At 44.1% G+C, this 18000-nt stretch overlaps 1 protein-coding gene across 1 annotated transcript; it reads left to right on the top strand.

Moving 5' to 3' along the window:
- Positions 1-1606: 1606 nt before the first annotated feature.
- LOC112565246 (hexokinase type 2-like) lies at positions 1607-16063 on the top strand. Its single transcript, XM_025240609.1, has 10 exons — positions 1607-1792; positions 6360-6522; positions 6777-6916; positions 8970-9185; positions 9392-9571; positions 9762-9874; positions 10399-10557; positions 10752-10891; positions 11182-11318; positions 11540-16063. The coding sequence occupies exons 1-10, from the start codon at positions 1754-1756 to the stop codon at positions 11684-11686; spliced, it is 1434 nt and encodes a 477-aa protein (XP_025096394.1). The 5' UTR covers positions 1607-1753; the 3' UTR covers positions 11687-16063.
- The last annotated feature ends 1937 nt before the right edge of the window (positions 16064-18000 follow it).

Here is an 18000-nt window from a genome sequence, read left to right as displayed (position 1 = left end):
AAGTCGAATCGTAAGACTTCAACAATTTCTCACTTTCTTGTGTGAACATACATATAAAAACCTCAGGATTCGGCCTGAGGAGGAGACTCAGGGAAGAATGTAACAATTGAAAACGAGGATGATGACGATAACAACGATAGTCTCATTGGTCCTAACGCCCTCTGACCTTTCTGTGACCGGGTTACACGGGTTACACGATCACATAAACATTGTGACTCGCGCGTGCGGTCCACGTTGTGTTCACAGGCCAGTAGGACCTTGACACGATGATAGTGAGCGGTGCTTCATGTCGGGTACGCGGGTACTGGGTGTGGGGTGGGCTGGGTGTCCCCGTAATTTTCCATTCATATGCTCAGCGCCGGTATAAACTTTTCTGGTGGTAAAAACATTTGTCCCGGATGCGCGCATAAATAACTTCATTATTCTCTGTATTTGTACAAAAATATGGCAGTTTTCTAAAGGGTAGGGTTCATTTGTTAGACAGCGGTCATTTCAATACGGCTATACCTACTCCTAATACCAACAGCTGATAAAAACTATAATATATAAACAAAACAATATAAATAATTTAAAATTGTCTTACATGCCGGCAAAACACACACACAGGTCCAAACACTTTGACAATTGTGGGTTCGGCTCAGTGTCTGTAGAGGGCTAAAAATGTAGTATGAGGAGGTTTCTGCTGTATGCTCCGGGGACAAAAAGTCTTCAGAAATCTGGATCACTCCCAAGGTGAGGCCGACGAGTGTTCGCCCCGTGGCTGATAAGGGCTGGAAAGGATATCACGTGACGTATCGAGCTTCTTGAGAGTGTAGTGGACTGAATAACTCATCTTGCCATTAAAAACAATTCTCATGCTATATAAGTGTATAGAAATAGTATGTTTGTACATTACTGTATTGTAGTGTATTTTAATGTAATATATTATACTATTGTATGATTATATCATGCTGTACTTCACTGTTACCGTATACAAGCTTCTAGTCAGGAAGGGGTAGAAATATGAATCAGGTATACAACAACATAATAACTGTGAGGAAAAAAACAACAACAGACAACCCCATACTCTAATAACAACACTGCACACGGCCTCCCCCTGCGCTACCGCGGATCACTAACCATATGCTTGCATCATCAGCGACCAACGACAGGCTACAGTGCTGGAAGGATGGAAGAAAAAAGAAAAAAAAAGACAAATCGCGGTGTCAGTGATACAGCATGCGATATCGTCACGATAATCTGGATAAAGTATCGCACTTCAAATCAGGAAGCATAAACTTTTCTATACCTCCATGGATCCATGGGATTAGACCCGCCTCTATTTGGATTTGCATAACAGCCAGCCTGCCTCACCTCTACCCGTCTCTCGTCTACCCTACATTACCAACCCCCTCTCAGTGTTCTTTTCTTGTCTTCTTCCAGCCAACCCACCCGACTCAGTATTGCTCGACAACACTAACAACACATCGTCTCCAGCGCTCGACTCGTCGTCAGATGCTGCGTATAGGAGAAGCTTTGCACACGACCCGCTAGCAGCTTGGGGGGCTGCTCATGAATAAACATGAGGTGATTACACATGGAAGGGGAACAAACTGCTGTGTACTTAGCTGGCGCGAGCGGGTGAGGCAGACAGTTGGCTTGTGGCAGTGGGCGCAGGAAGGTTGTCGCTGTTTGTTTGTAGCAAGATATCGCGCTCTGTGCTTGGCTCTCTCTCTCAGCCTCGGATTGTAACTGTTGACTCCAGCCAGACACCATGCCGGCCACACACGACCAGCTTAACAAATACAACAAGGTAAGAAAAATATTTTTGAACCTCGACTTCGAGAAAACCACAAACACACTCACACACTCTCGCACAGACTTTTTTAAAAATTTTTTTAAAAGTATCTGTTATTGAAAATATTCTTCGTGAAGTTCATTCTTCTGTCTATTTTTTGCGATTTAAAATTAACGAGTAAGGTTTTGAAACACGATCGTTTCATAATTCAACGTCGGTGTCGTCTGCTGTTCCAGAATCTGTACAAGTCCTGTTTGTGTGTTTGTTTATTTTTAACCAGTCCGTTGGAGGTTTGAAACTGTTTTGTCAGCAGTAATGATGTCCACGGTGTACATGGAGGTTGTAACAGTGAGATACTCGAGTATTTGCTAGGACCATGATGAACTAGAGGCTGTTGTCGTTTTGGCAGACGGCCAAGTCGGTGAGGCCGACACTGTGGTGTGTTATGTTCTGTTACAGCTCTGACCTCACTGCCGAGTTTTGATTGGTTGAAACGGGGTGTGTGTCTGCCCACACCTCTATCTTGCATACATTAACCTTCAACCCAAGGACGTCCGTACATAGACATCGTGCCCGTTAGGACTCGGCTGCACTGGATGTCTGTGGCCACCAACACAAATGCTGTTGGAGCGAATCCCAGACTGTTCTAAATAAGTCCGACTGACGCGCGACATCCGGGCTTTTATGTCGGTGAAGAAACAGTCTGGGTGAGGACAATCAATCCCAAATCACATTAGTTGGCAGAAATCAAAACAATATTTTCGGCTGTTGGAAAGCATATTTGGATCAAGTCAAAGATATAAGTGCGGACATGTAATTATAAGTAGTCTGTTCATGTCAGCTTTTTTTCAAACTAACTATTGGCGGCCTCCTTTTTAAACCCGTGCAGTTTTTTTTAACCATATGAGGTAGCTTTAAACAGCAGAAATTAAAAATTGTGGTGAAGAAGTAGTAAAGTAACTGATTTTCCTAAAAACAAGAACAAACAAAAAAAAAAAAAACAAAAACAAAAAAAACAACAACAAAAAACAAAAAAAAACCCAAAACGAAACAAAACAAGCAACAACCAAACTACAAGTCAATCAAAGGCAGTTAAATTCAGCAAGTCAGCTCCAGTGACCCCCATCTTTCCCCTTCCCCTTTTTATCAAAGATGGAGGTAGACGAGTAAAGGGAGAGTGCTGACAGGAGATTCGGAAGCTGAGTTTTAGGAGGATTTGGTCAACAGTAAGGGTACCATCCCATTACACCCCGCCACGACTGTTTAATAAACCCTCGGCCGTCTCAGAGGGAAATAAACCTTCGGTCATTAGAGAGCAGAAATGTGGGATGAGGGGGGGGGAGGGGAAGAGAAAGATTGACAAGATGCGACTGTCGTTTATAAATTTCGGTTCTGTCCAATATAACAGTGGGTGGAGTGTCAGGAGGTGGGTGGGATGGAGTGATGTCTCGAAGCTTGTCTTTAGAGATCGATACAGCCGGGCTGCGGAACCTGCTGGTGTTGTTACGTCACAGGCCAGCAGCCTGCAGTGTGCAGTCACCTGCACCAGCACCTGCATCAGCACCTGCACACTGCGCATGCAGCGGCGCTCACAGACTCCAAGAGCTGCTTGGCCTGTCTCACATTTCTGTCCAGCGCTCATGTCTTCCTTACCTACAATTCTCGCTCTTTCTTTATCTGTTTTTATTTTCTCCTTTCTGCGAACAAGTTGTATTTTTAAATTTGTAACAAAACTGGTTTTTTTTTTTCGCGAGATAAATGTTTTTGGAAGTGGAAACCCCTTATCTTAATGTTTATGGTATATTTTTGTCTCTTGAGTGTATTTCATCTAAATGTTATCTTTTCCTTCACGGAGCTGTCATTTTTTTTCATTTAATTTTTTTAACATTTATTTCATACTATGCGTAAGCCGAAAGGCGAAGACAAAAACGGAAGAATTGAAGGCCGACACCTCTAAGAAAAGAAAACTGATTTTTGTAAGCAACACACAACTTGTGAAATGAGTCAATAAACGGACCTTCATTTTTTTTTTAAACTGATAAAGTACAGGAAACGAGAGAACAATAATAATAAAAAGACGGAGTTAAACATTTGATCTTCCGAGTGATTTAGTAATTAATCCAATTAATGAAAATATGTAATCAGTCGGCTCAATGCAAGGCAAAGACAGCGGACGGAGGAATAAGGTTCAGTTTGTTTGGAGGTTTTTCAGATTTTTCAGAATTCACACACCTTCCTCTTCCTTCCTTCCCTCACTCCCAGTTTTAATTATCACTTTTTTGTAGGGGAGGGGTGTGAGTAAAGAGGGTACAGGGGGTGCATGAGAAGTTTCCAGGATGATAGAAAATGGTTTGTTCGCCCTGGCAACTTGTTTTGACACGAGTCCGATAAGACATGAAATCAGTAAGTAAATGAAAAGAAATTCATGAGGGAAACAGTCGCACCACTGTCTGATGGTGTTGGGGAAGGAGGGCAGAGCTCGAAAACTCACAGCTGCTGACAAATTATCAAGATCATTTTCATCATCATGATGAACATTCTTCTCAATCTCATCTTCCTCATCGTCGTTTCTTCTTCGTAATTATCGTCTCATCGCCAGCGAAGAAGGAAGGTCGGGGCTGTGCACGGTCCTGACACCACATGTTGGATGCGATGGTGGAGCAGATAAGTGAGAACAATCGCAATGCAAGCCAGGGGGGAGGTCACGGGAAACATTGTCAGACTCAGCAGTCACAGGAGAGGTCACGGGAAACATTGCCAGACTCGGCAGTCACAGCTGCTGCTAAGATGTTGGTTCTCTTTCCCTCCTCGTCATCGTCGTTACACAATCCCTCCGACCCACCCCCACCCCAAACACAATCCCCCCACTTTACCATTTTTAGCGACCATTTCTGTCTCCCCTATCCCCACCTCCCACCCCAGCCACGCTTGCTGGACACTTTTCCAGAAAATGTTTGGTCGCCATTATACATTGAAAGTGTCAGAGAGCGAACTTTGACCCCCTAACCCCCGTCACTTCATTCCATGGAATCTTGACTATGTTGGAATATGTAACAATCGCAAGTATTGACCATCAGCTCTTGTTTTGCTGTTTAAAGATTTTTTTTGAAAGGAGGAGTATTAAATAAAAAAATTCAGTTATGCAACTCTGGTGTCAAGAAAACATCACCTCGCCATCTGGAGGAGGTGGGAGAGATTTCAAGTTTTTTTCCCCTCCTTAACTGGACTAATGAGGGGAGGAGATGTGCTGCACACCAGTGGGAGGGAGGCAGCTAGGGAACCGGACTTCAAGAAAAGTGTTTTGCGCATGTATCCGGGTTTATCGTGTTTTCTTGGCATTCATTTCAAGAAGCTTGCAAAGAAGAGATTACGGTTGGCGGTTTGAGTTTGGACCCCTGGAGAAAACTGACCGACATCTTTGTCCAGCCTTTTGCGCAGTCTTAGGTGGACAAGTTATTTCCTTTCCAGCACTCAATCAATAACTAGGCTCCGTCCTGTCTTCCGTCCACTGATGAGATTTTCTCTCACCCGGCTTCAGACCCACAAATCATGTCGGCAGAATAACCATAAATATCAGCATTTTCATTTATCTCGGTCGTAATAGTTCGTTTTAATTAATAATTCGGAAACTGACTTTTGAAAAAAAAAATTAAACTGACATTATTTTCTGTTTAGTGTTTGAAGAACATATGCAGAACACAGTTCAGAGGTTAGAGAGAGTACTGGAGCTTACGAAACCGGATAGTAAGCTTATCTGTGTTTAATAAACACAAAAAGAAGCAGGCTTTCATATACTAAACTGAGTATCTTATCAGTCGGTAAAGGTGTGCGACTAGTCTGTGGAATCTTGGTGTGGGTAGAAGCCAGCAGGGGTCTCTGACGTCACCATAGTGATGTTTTATCTCCCCTCGATCACCACTCCACTACCTGATGCCTGTAGTCGTCCCCCTTGGGGTACAATAATCTTGCCGGCAATCCCTGTCCATCCAGGCGACTGTGGGTAGACATCAAGAGATCTTTTTTAAGATGTCAGACCATCCAGTGGCTGTCACCTCACCATTATATCGGTCAGCAGCTGCCAGACCATCCAGCTGCCGGTTGCTGACCGCTTTCTCGGGTACAAGATACTTTGAATGGCATCAATGATTGTCGGGGAGAGGTCACAAGGTTAGGAGGATGCATGTGGCAGAAGGATATTGAAGTCTTGGGTCTCCCGACTGAACAGTTGTAGAGGTTGATGTATGGGGTTTGCTGAGACAAGGGAGAAAGAAATGGAGATAGGATTTCAATGTGTGCAGAGATTCCTTCCGGTGATTCGGGTACTAGTCCGAATACCCGAATAATGTTGGTTTCTGTCTTGTTCTTGACTGTGGCGTTTTGTTGTTGTTTTGTTTTTAAAAAAATTAGGATGAATAATTTTTTGGTTGACGAGAGTGTCTGTGACTTTATTTATTTAAATTTAAATTAATTCGTTGACTCCCACCCCGATCTCCGCTCCCCCCTCCTTTAGCCGATTTGCTAGTACACAGTGATCTCTGCTCCCGTCCCTAAGTCACGTGTCCTTTCACGGTTGTCTTTCCAGATCGAAGCCTTCGTGAAAGGCTTCAAACTGTCGACGTCGTCGTACAAGCGGGTGATGCACCTGCTTCACCAGGAGATGGACAACGGTTTGCAGCGTCACACGCATTCTATCGCCGACATCAAGATGTTCCCCACCTTCGTCAGATCCCTGCCCGACGGCAGTGGTAGGTGTTGGCGATACTCTCAACCTAAAGTTCTTTCCTAAGGACGGCTTTGTGTGTCTGGGTGGTGTGCGTGGCTGTTACGACTGTGATGACTTGTGAGGCAGATGCTTCTTTCTTCTGTCTCTCTCTGTGAACATAAAAAGGGTTTCCATACTCCCTATTAAATTAGCAAGTAAAGGATTCGCAATAAGACATGTATTAGAGCTGTTGGTGATATGTCCATGGTTCATCGCCATTAAAACTTCCATCTGCAGAAAAGGGGGACTTCCTGGCGCTTGACCTTGGTGGAACCAACTTTCGTGTGCTGCTGGTGAGGCTTCAGGGCCACGACATCGACATCCAGTCCAAGACCTACCTAATTCCTCAGCGCATCATGTTGGGAACGGGCACCCAGGTACCTTTCTTCAATAAACAGTTATTAATTATTCCACGCGAATCTTCAGCCCTCGTTAAATCTCTCCGGACTTCATCTTACAGAATATGATGTATATATATATCAGTAAGTTTGGTTCAATACTTTGAAGGTCCTGTCCACATTTAGAAGCCCTTTTTGTACCGAACACACGGGATATAAACTCATCGTGTTTCTTGTTTATCACAACTGGCGATAGTTAGGGTTTGTTCTTGAGGGAAAACTGTTTTTGTAAACAGTCCAAAGAAACACGTTTAAAATCGAGTTCTGACCTTACCCCCTCCCCGTACCAACTTTGTTGTTGTTATTTTTTTTAAAAGGACAGCCAGCCAGCATCTTTAATAACCCGGAAATCGTAAAACGGTTTGGCAGCATCTTTGGCAGTGTTCCCTCCACGAGTAATAAGCATCCAGCACCGGGTGAGAAAACCGGCCCTGTTTTGGGACCTAAATATGATAGCCGAGATTGACCGGGGGATCACAGTTGGCTCCTTGTCTGCCCCAAGCGGGCTCTCCTGCGAAAATGGCAGAAACAGCTGATATTCAGCTGAAAATAGGCCAGATTTGCGCAGCAAGATTTTTTTTTAAGGAGTGGCGAGGCTTTGCGAGTCACGTCCCTAGCAGCAGCACCACCACCAGCAGCAGCAGCAACATGTCTTATTGGCGAGAACATTCGGACTCAGAGCAAGGCTGGCCTTGAAGGAGTTTGGAGGGGTAGGGTGGGTGGGTGGTTTTCAGCTGAGCGGATTTGTGGTTTGATGAACTGTCTGGGGGGCAGGGAGGGAGGAGGGGGATCGTGCCGGCCTCAGCAGCGACAAAAAGAGGTTTAGCATCACTCCGGCAGATAAGGGTTTGGGGAGTCGGTATATTTTAAAGAGTTGATGATAGCGGGGATTAAGTTCTTCAATGTTTGGAGAGAGCGGGTATGCCCTTTGCACCTGTTAAATGACCATCGCCAGGGCATTGCCTGGTACGAGAGTGAGACAAACGAGCAACAGAACAGGCAACAAATAAAGCAGGTTGCTGAATGGTCAAAAGACGAGCAAGTTTGCAGAAAAAAATTATGAAAACAGGAGAGAGAGTGTGTGCTGCCGCACCATCTCCTCCAAAAATGTATAAACATGTATTTTACAGCAAGCCTTATCACTCTCCACGCGTTAACCGTGTAATTTTTGTCCCAGAGACAGAACACTCTGTGGCAAAGTTAAAAGGTGAAAGTTGAAAGTCAGTAGCAGACGTGGTGGGTAAAAAACATGGCCAGGATACAGGACAACCTCCACACGAAGCAACACCAGTTTCACGACAACAGCTCTGTGTCACTGAATGACGACTGCGTGATTAAACTGAGGCATGGCCACCATTGTATGTGCACCAAGCGTGAGCTGTTGGCAGTTGCTGGAGCACCGACTCGCCCAACATGGCCACACGTGACATGTCGACCATGCTTTAAATAAAAACTGGATTTGCTCGCACTGTTGTGCTGCATTCGGATTTTATTTATTCTTTATGTTTTTTCTCTAATCCTGCACGTCTTCTGCACACAACCGTTTTGCTCTTTATTTGCGGCTCATGCTGTGCACGTCCATGAAAAAAGTAGAACATCTTGAGTCTGTTCCAAATAACCGAGAATACGGGGAGTTGGGGGGAATTGGTGTTTTACACCGAGCCAGCATATAAGAATATATCACGGCAAGCAGCCAGCCATGTAAACAGATATCACATGCCGAGAAAAAAACTGCGTGATGAGACGAGAACTGAACCCAGGGTAGTCAATCTTTACTGTATTGGTGACAGGCGCTCACCGTTGCGCCACCGGACCACCTACCAAGAATAGGCATTAGAGAGAGAGAAAAAAACAAACAAACAAAAAACAGTTTGCTGATTTAACGAAGGGGTTTATCTCGTTCATAACTGTCATTCCTGTCTGGAGAAAGACAGCAAGGAAAGAGAAAGAAAGTTTCAGTGTCTTGTGTTGTCCACATCCTCGGCAGGTCCACGGCCAAGCTCATCACGGCCCATGTTTGTTTGTCTTTCAGCTGTTCGACCACATCGCCGACTGCATCGGCAAGTTTGTGCGCGACCACAACCTGACGGGCCACACGCTGCCCCTGGGCTTCACCTTCTCCTTCCCCTGCAAGCAGGAGGGTCTGGCGAAGGCGCGCCTGTCCAAGTGGACCAAGGGGTTCCGGTGCGAGGGTGTGGTGGGCGAAGACATCTGCGCCCTGCTCCAGGAGGCGCTCAAGAGGAGAACGGTAAGGAGAGGGCAGAATCAGGAGACGGGCAGGGAATTAATGATGTCATGGAGAAAAAAATCATATATGAAAGAATCAGATTGAAAAATGCTAGAAAAAAGATGTGACTCAGGGAATGTGACTTTGTCCACATAATCCCAAAATTCCATGTTGTGATACTACCAACTGAAGGCTCAACTGTCGAGGGCTTGGTGTGATTCTTGCAGAACTGCAACGTGGAGATCGTGGCCATCGTCAACGACGCCGTGGGCACACTGATGTCGGCGGCGCATGTGGACCGGAACTGCGAGATCGGCCTGATCCTCGGCACCGGCTGCAACGCCTGCTACATGGAGACCCTGGACAACGTCCAGACCTGGGACGAGGAGCAGAACCACCCTGAACAGGTGAGGCAGGTCGCAGGGTCACGGGTCAGCATGCACCAGTCTGACCTTCTTCGTCGCGCGCGTTTGCATTTATTTATTTTGAGTAATGTGTGTGTGTGAAGAACAGAATCAGCCTTTGGTAACTAGAACCCAGTTCATCGTTTTAGAAAGAATTTTGCCTGTCATCAGCTACCTGTTTGGGTGATTTCAGGTGATCATCAATACAGAATGGGGTGCATTTGGTGACAACGGGTGCCTGGACTTCCTCAGAACCGAGTACGACAGAGAGCTAGACACTTTCTCCATTAACCCGGGAAAACAGATGTGAGTGTCTTAACTCAGTTTTTAATTCTTAAAGAAGTTAAAAAAATAGGTTAACATGGTTTTCTTATTATTTTGAAACTTAATAAATGTGGGTTCGTCTAGTCCAAGTGTTTGAATAATAATATATGTAAGAAACCCATGTGCATTCGTCTTAGTCGAGTAGGAAACCTTAGTACAGTCGTAAGGTCGAAGATGTCAACCGATTTCTGCCACCGGAGTTTGGTTTCGAGAAACCCTACAACGGTCAGCAGCCCCACAGTGATGGGCGAGATTGGTTTGGGTGGCAAACATCATGTCTGACAGCTAGAAATAGAATGCCAAACATCAAGTCACCCTCTCCCATCCACCCCTCTCCCATCCACCCCTCAGCTGAGTGTAATCAGTCGCGAGCTTTCCGGATGCGATGTGACAATAACTTTCATCCCAAATAGCTCGACGCATTTTTCGTCTATTAGATGGTGGAAGAAAGAAAGAATGAACACAGGTTAAATATACCTCCCCCCTTTCTCTCTCTCTGCTGGCAGCATGGAGAAGATGATATCCGGCATGTACATGGGCGAGATCGTGAGGCTGGTGCTGGAAAGACTGACGATGGAGAACCTGTTGTTCCGCTCCGTTGACCACGAGTGTGAGCTGTTTGAACGTGGCCGCTTCTTCACCAAATATGTTTCTGAAATCGAAAGGTGAGCAGTTCTTTTCCTTCATAGTCATTATACCTATTCTACAATTGAACATTGTTTCTTACATACGAAATTATATATATTTGTTTGTTCTGGATCCTTGGATGGTCTTGAAGGCTTGTTGCTAAGGTGTTGATAGTGATATTTTGTCAGAAAATTGTTGAATAGCTCACAGATTCTTTTTTTCATTGACACAGCGACACAGACGAATTTTTCCGCAACACCAAGCAAGTGCTGGATGAGCTGGGAGTGGAGAACTACACGACTGAAGACTGCAAGATCGTCAAGTATGTGTGCACGCTCATCTCTGCACGAGCCGCATTCCTGGCCGCAGCAGGTTGGTACACTTCGCCTTCCTTCCTTCCTTTTCTTTTATGTCCTCCTTCTTCCTCCTGATTCTCCCATTCGCATCCATTCTTTCTGATTACACAGACATGAAAATATTGTGCATGTGTGAGAGAGTGTATGTGTGTGAGCGAGGGTAGTATGACCGGGGTACCATTACCGGGGTATGACCTATGTGTGTGAGAGTGTGGACTATGTTTTATGTTTGGACTATGACCAGGGTATTTATGTGCGGGGATGTGGTAGCATTTATCTGAAGCCCATGTTTTGTGTTATTTTCAGGCCTGGCATCCCTGATCAACCGGATGAACAAGCCGGAGATCACCATCGCTGTGGACGGTTCGCTCTACCGTTTCCACCCTCGCTTCCACAACCTCATGTGCCTCAAGATCCAGGAGCTCGTCAAACCTGGGCTAAAGGTCAGTTGCAGAACCAAAAATCATTGTGATAGGAATGCCTTTAGTCACTGTCCTTCTCAGAATTTAAAAACAAACATGAAATTTGTTTCATGGGGTGATGTCCTTAGTTGAGAGGTTTTAACCAATCAAATTGTTTTCTTTGAAATGTTGTTTGGAAATTGTTTTCTGTGAAATGTTGTTTGGGCGGAGGCATAATCCTTTCTGGCCTTGGTGTGTTACAGTTCAAGCTCGTGCTTTCCCACGACGGAAGTGGCAAGGGAGCTGCGCTGACGGCAGCCGTCTCACTGCGCCTGCGCAACATGAAGTTCGCGCATCAGCCGGAAGGAATCGAAGTTCCCCTGCAGATCGGTATTAAGCAGGAAGCTTGAGCAAAGACCAGGCCCTCTCGATTCCACGCAAACACTAAAAGCTGTGCGAGAAGCTTCTATCGCTGACCTACGATTTCTCATCACACATCAGGACATTGCCAAACGGGGAGGGGGTCCAGGTGGGAGCGAAAGGCGCCGGAAGTGAGCAGCTAGACCTTCATTCGCTTGCGAGTTCTTCAAGTGTATCAGCCAGCGCGCGCCTTCTGCTCTTTCTGACGACAGGTTTCAGCCCTCGTGTAATTCTTCAAGCGAGTTCTTGGACTTTTCATCTGCTGAGAAGGAAGATGGTCTTTTCTTTGGCAGCAGCTTGGGCATCATGAAGACCGCTTGATTTTATTTCTTCTGAGACTAAAGTAGCCGAACAACTTGCTGATTTTTGCTTCTTTTTTATATATATACTTTTTTGGGGACTGGAGCAGTAGCAGCCATGCAGGTGGTTGATTTCTGTTTTTTTTTCCTGGGAGTAAAGCAATAGCAGCCATGCAGATGGTTGATTTCTGCTTTTTTTCTTGGGAATAAAGCAGTAGCTGTCACCAAGTGGTTGATTTCTGCTCCCCCCCAAATCCTCTATGAGACTGAAGCATTAGGGCAACTATTTAGCATGTAGACTTGTCACTGGCGACACCTGGGTATTCACACATTTTGGACTCTACCTTCCCTTCTTTAAACGAACTACCTCTAACACTGTCCGCAATGGTAAGTGGACGGGGGCTTGTGATATTAACTGGGGTGAGTCGTTTCTTGTAGGTGGTGGGAGGGGACTGTGTGTGGATGGAGGTGAGAGACCTTCACCGATTGTTCCAGCCATGTCCGACCTGGAATGTCGGGAAGGGAAGACATTAAAGACCGGATGTGGTAGAGATGGTTGTGTTACATGAACACTTCACCTAGATGAGTCAGTCCCCTCCAAGAAAGCAACAGAAAACTTGAGGATCGTTACATCGCAATAAACAGCTGCCGAGGGTAAATTTCTAGAGAAAATTCTTTATAAAAGCAGAGTTACACTTAAAACTAATTGAAGCCGAACAGAAGATACCAAAAAATTTCTTCCCTCCTTAATTCTTTCTTTTCTTCCTGATATATACTTTTTTGAGATTATCTCTCTCTCTCCCACCCCCCTCTTCAGTTCCCGTCGCCAGATTGCTTCTATTATCTATCATTCTTGGCACTCGTCGTCGTTCTCATCTTTATGATCCTGATCCTGTTTATATGTCATCATCTGCTGCCATTGTTACCCTTTTGTCATCTTCGTTTTAATGTCTGGCATACTGTTTTGAAAAAAAAAAGAAGAAAAAAGAAAAAAAAGTGCATACGTGGAGCCCAGCCGGGAATCGTTACTTTGTGATGAGGACAGTTACTTGTGATAAACACTTGCTGGAGGCCTGACACGTACGAGGACTGCTGCTGCGGAGGAGAGTTTCTGCTCCTCCCAGGACTGGAGGATGTGAGGGTGGACTGTGGGGCTCGTCTTCGATGACGGAAATGCATCACGTGGTTTCACTGAGCAGGATATTTGCTGTCATCAAGATGGGGTAGTACCCAGCTCCCTGCAGCAAGGGGGGATGGGATGTTTAAAAATCTGTGGGATAAACTGTTGGTAGTGGGGATAAGATGCATCAAGTATTGTTTTGGTTTATAATTTTCATCCTTTTCTTTTTTGGTCTTTTGTGGGTCATTGAAATATAGTTCTAACTTGTAAATGACTAGGCCCTGTACTTCTCCCCAACCTCCCCGATTGTCTGTCCGACTTCTGTCCACCAGTCGACAAAAGATTACACATCTGCACACTGACCTATGAGCTGCATGAGTAGTGTTCATTATTAGCTGAACTGGTGGAAGACCGTAGTGGTTGTGATCATTCCTTGCTTGTGGGTTTTCCCCCTCCCCCTCCCAGTTACCCCCCGCCAACGTCCGGACAGGGTGGCAGGAAGGGGTGGAATGTGAGAAAGTGTAGAAGCAAGATCATGTTGGATGTAAGAGGGCATTAGCTATGCATTCCGATGTTGCTCAATTTTGCTCTGGATTTGCTTCTTCGCTGAAAATTCTCATCCCCGTTACTGAGTACAGGGCGCTGCCGTGAGTTTTATATATATACTCTTATTTTAATCAGATCGTGCGTGCCTGCTTTTTGTACACATGTGTGTGTGTTTGTCTGAGCTAGAGAAAAACATTTTAGCAAAGATAGAGATTTATTAAGGATTAGTTATTTTCAAAATGAAATTACGCGAATAAATATATATATACATGTAAAATACATAATATTCTAATATATATGTAGAGTATGTATTGTATTCATATATATATGAACTGTAAATTGAATAAGTTTAACATTAAATAAGATTTGATTTTGTCTGTGTCATCCTTCAATCGGAGTAAACAATAAATACTCGACACTTCGAACAATCTTTTAATAGAAATGCAGGAAGAAATCAGAAATTAAAATATTTATTTCCTTGAAAACTGACTTTTAACATAAGCTGTCCGAAATCTGTACCAGTTATTGTTAATGTTTTGTTTCTTGCTAAATAATTTAATATAAGAAAGGTTAGAGATAATGACAAACCTCAGATATGAGCCCTTGTCGACAAGAGAAATGTCAGAAAACGGTGGCCGGCAAGTTGCAATGGCGCCTGCAGTGTTGGACAACATCGGAAAGCTTTCAAACTTTTGTTTTTGTTTTTTCAATGTTTGCATATGTTAACCTGAATGCAGGTTCCTGAAATTTTTACTTGTTCAGAAGACATCTTTTAGGAGTTTGTCCCTCACCTTCACTTGTTTTCCCTTCACTGTGATGACAGTAGTTAAGACTACACACCAAAGGATCAACTGGGTAGAACGGGGGGAGGGGAAAAGAGGGAGGGAGTGTAGTTGACCTTTGATCCCGTTGTTCTGAGGGGAGCTGTGTCCAAAGCAGAGTTGTGGATGCCGTCCCTCCTCCAGTTCCAGTGCGCTGTCATGTCTTTCCTGCATTTGTTACATGTTGCTCATACCGAGAATATTGTTTCTTCAGAGCTGTGATGAGTGTTGTTGGTGTTTGCTAAAGCAATGGGCGCCATAAATGAATGACACTAGCGAGAGAAAGAGAGATTGTGAGATAGAATGAGAGAGAAAGAAAAGCAGTATTAACTATTGGCAGCTCATGGTCTGCCAATGGTATTGTGTTTCAAGCGTGTATAAGGCCAGGTTGAGCGGAGTTCAAAGCCCATATATTCTTAGAAATTCGTTATTACACCGGAAGCATGTTTTTATTCCCTGCATTTATTAATAGCTCCATTCAGCGAGTCATCTTGTCAGATAATGAGAAGGAAACGAGGATTAATGACAGACTAGTGTCTCAGATTCCTTCTTGCACTTTTTTTTAAAAAGAAAAGAGGTTGAGAGGCGGTCACCAAGAGGACACATTTCCTGTCATCGCTGCAGATGACTGGCAAGGATGCATGTGTTGTTGCCTCGCCAAAGCGGATGATGAAACTTGAAACACCTACCCAATACCCGCTCTGTACCCAGCTATCATAGCCTCATCAAGCATCACACTAATAAGCATTTGGTCCATTTTTTTAATTTTAATTTTAATTTTTTTTAAACCTGAACAAACACAGCACCTGTTGACGAGAACTACTTGCCGCTATGTCAAAGCTATGTTTGTATTATTTTAACACTTTGCGGTTTTCTTGTTTTTTCATCTCGCACTGGGATTTATTTCGCTGGTTGTTGATGCTCCTCGGTATGTATCGCTTTTTGGAAGCTATGAATTTGTAAACATTGTGCATAATATTATGCACAGCATGGTTTATTAGAAAAGAATTAACCTGTTGCTAAATCTTGTGGAGCACCAAGGTTTTGTTTAAATGCATCTTTTTTGCGAGTTGACCTGATTATTCTTACTCCTGTGTACAGGCTGTACATGTACTTTAACCATTACATCGGCTTATTTGCAGCATTCAATTGATTTGAAGGAAGTATACGCCAGAGGACAACATATTTAACACGAATATTATGTAGATGTGTTACCAAAAATGCATAGCACTATTTTGTATGCAAAACAAAATCTGTCAAAGTATCTGCTTGGTTTTGATTTTGCACTGTATGGAATTTTAGCACTCGGATGGTAGCTAATATGTGTGATGAACCTCATGTGATGTACATAACTGCAGAGGTCGGTTGTTTTTAAACGGGGGAATATCCACATACCCCCCAAACGGTATATTATTTTCTTTTTACCGGGAATGACTATGTAGCCCCAGGACGGTACAATATTTCGGAGATAGCGCCTATGTTTCAACATGCTGTGTTCGGACCTTAGTGTGGGCGGTTTTTTCCAGTGGCCTTCAGTTATTGTTTCTTATGGCGCATTCAGTAATAAAGCATTGCAGAAAATTGAAGTGTTGAGATGGTTTGTTCACTTTTTTCTTCGCTCTCTCTGATGTTCGAATTTGGATGTATGACTGACAGTGGTAAAATAAACCACAAAATTAAAAAAAAAAAATGATTAATGAAAATGGGGGCTGGGATGAAAATGAAGCACACAGAACGCACGTAGAGGTTAAAGTTCATAAGCGTAAGGCAATGTAGGAGGAATGGAGGTCAAGGGGGAGGAAGAAGAAGAACTCCAATGAAGCTGTTGCTTATCTCGTTAGACTGGGTTCTCTCTCTCTCTCGCTTTTTTTTTTTTTTTGGAAGTATGCTCACTTGCACACGGCTTCCCAACGCATCTGCAGTCACCTGCATGCCTCACACCTGAGTCTGGTCTGGGATGAAATGTGCGGTAAACGAGGAAGAAAACGAATAATCATGTTTTCCCAGCATGCCTAGTTGCCATTTGTATAACTTATTATGACTCCCTGCATGTTTGACAGAAGGCGCTGGAGATTTTTGTGGATGAAAACTCGATGCACAGAGCAAAAGCTCTGGCAACATATAGCCACAGATCATTTGTAACAACGAGTCTGATTGGACCTTGATTCGCTTCACCTGATTGGCCGTGTTTATTTGGTGTCAGCGATGACAAAGCAGACTATTCGCCAGTCATCCGTATCCTTCTCTTTTCTTGCTTTATACTGAACAGCAGGCATGGACCTACATCACTGTACAGCAGGCATGGACCTACATCACTGTACAGCAGGCATGGACCTTCATCACTGGATAAATACTCGAGGTCGAAGCCCGGGTGTCGCTGCTTTCCTTTAGGCTTTTTGCAGACATTGCAGCGACTGTACTCGTTTTTGGTTTTTCCATGAACTGTCTACATTCTTAGTGAACTCTCACCTAGAAGTATAGTTCAACAATCCACCCCTTCCCCACAAAACACAGCCTCTTTATTTTCGTTGCCTCTTCTCTCTCTTATCTAACGCCATTGAATTTTCTTTTCATCAGTTTCCGCAAGACAGAGCCTTACAAGTCTTACACACAGAGTGCGTCATACGATAAAATGACGTCAAATCTTCGCAATGACCTCACACACTTCCTGTGCGTGTGACGTCATTAGGAGACTGACGTCAAAAGGAGACTGTACTAGTTTCTATGAGTATTTTTGGAGTCGTGATCGAATCCAGTTTACTACCCAGATGGCGCTCACCATGTTTAGTTGCCATCACAGAGCAACTGGCAATTGATGGAGTGATGATCCCTTCTGATAACGAATTCTGCTTTGTTGTCGGCTATCCCCATATTTGTCCAGACACCTCGCAACATTTGGAAAATTGGCTTGCTTATCATCCATCAGTCTGCGAGCCTCGTCCTCAGACGCCAATTCATTTATGTGTGAGGAAAGTGCACGTGACCCACCAGTGATAATCCATGACACTGTCAATCTTGGAAATGTCACCGACGACGATCTGAAATTACCTGAGGCAGAGAATGTCAGTCCCACCACGTGGGTAATCAATGTCCTATCACATCATACAGATACAAGATATCAATCAGGTCGTCGGAATCGAAACCTGCCAAGTGGATTCTCTCTCGAAATATACGGTCACTCCTCAAATGTTTTCTAAACATCAAACATTCTCGTCTAACCGCCATCTTTTTGCTCGTCAGAGGAAAAGTCGGGTAACTGCTATTCACAGTTGTCCGGCTCATCCAGTTATAGAGAAAGAGGTTAAACCTTGGGGATGGCAATCATAAAGCAAGAAATTTTGCACTTAGTGAACTTGAGTTTCCGTGTGCACACTGATTTTTTCTGTAATGTTAAGCCAACAAACTCAAGTTCATATTTAGGTTCGCTTCTGCACACCCGCTCCAATGGTAAAGTGACTCAGACATGCAGTTTCTTATTTTCTCTCTAATTAAGTTTAATATTTGCTTCTCAACAAGTC

This window comes from Pomacea canaliculata, linkage group LG5 (assembly GCF_003073045.1).
Source record: "Pomacea canaliculata isolate SZHN2017 linkage group LG5, ASM307304v1, whole genome shotgun sequence".
In the NCBI taxonomy this organism is placed as follows: Eukaryota; Metazoa; Mollusca; class Gastropoda; order Architaenioglossa; family Ampullariidae; genus Pomacea; species Pomacea canaliculata.
Note: the sequence above shows the minus strand (reverse complement) of the source record. Positions and strands in the feature narration are given on the sequence as shown.

Coding starts and splice junctions, on each gene's coding strand:
- LOC112565246 (XM_025240609.1), top strand. CDS start 1,754: ATGCCGGCCACACACGACCAGCTTAACAAATACAACAAG. Junction 6,917..8,969: donor TGTTGGGAACGGGCACCCAG/GTACCTTTCTTC, acceptor TTTGTCTTTCAG/CTGTTCGACCACATCGCCGA. Junction 10,892..11,181: donor CGCATTCCTGGCCGCAGCAG/GTTGGTACACTT, acceptor TGTTATTTTCAG/GCCTGGCATCCCTGATCAAC.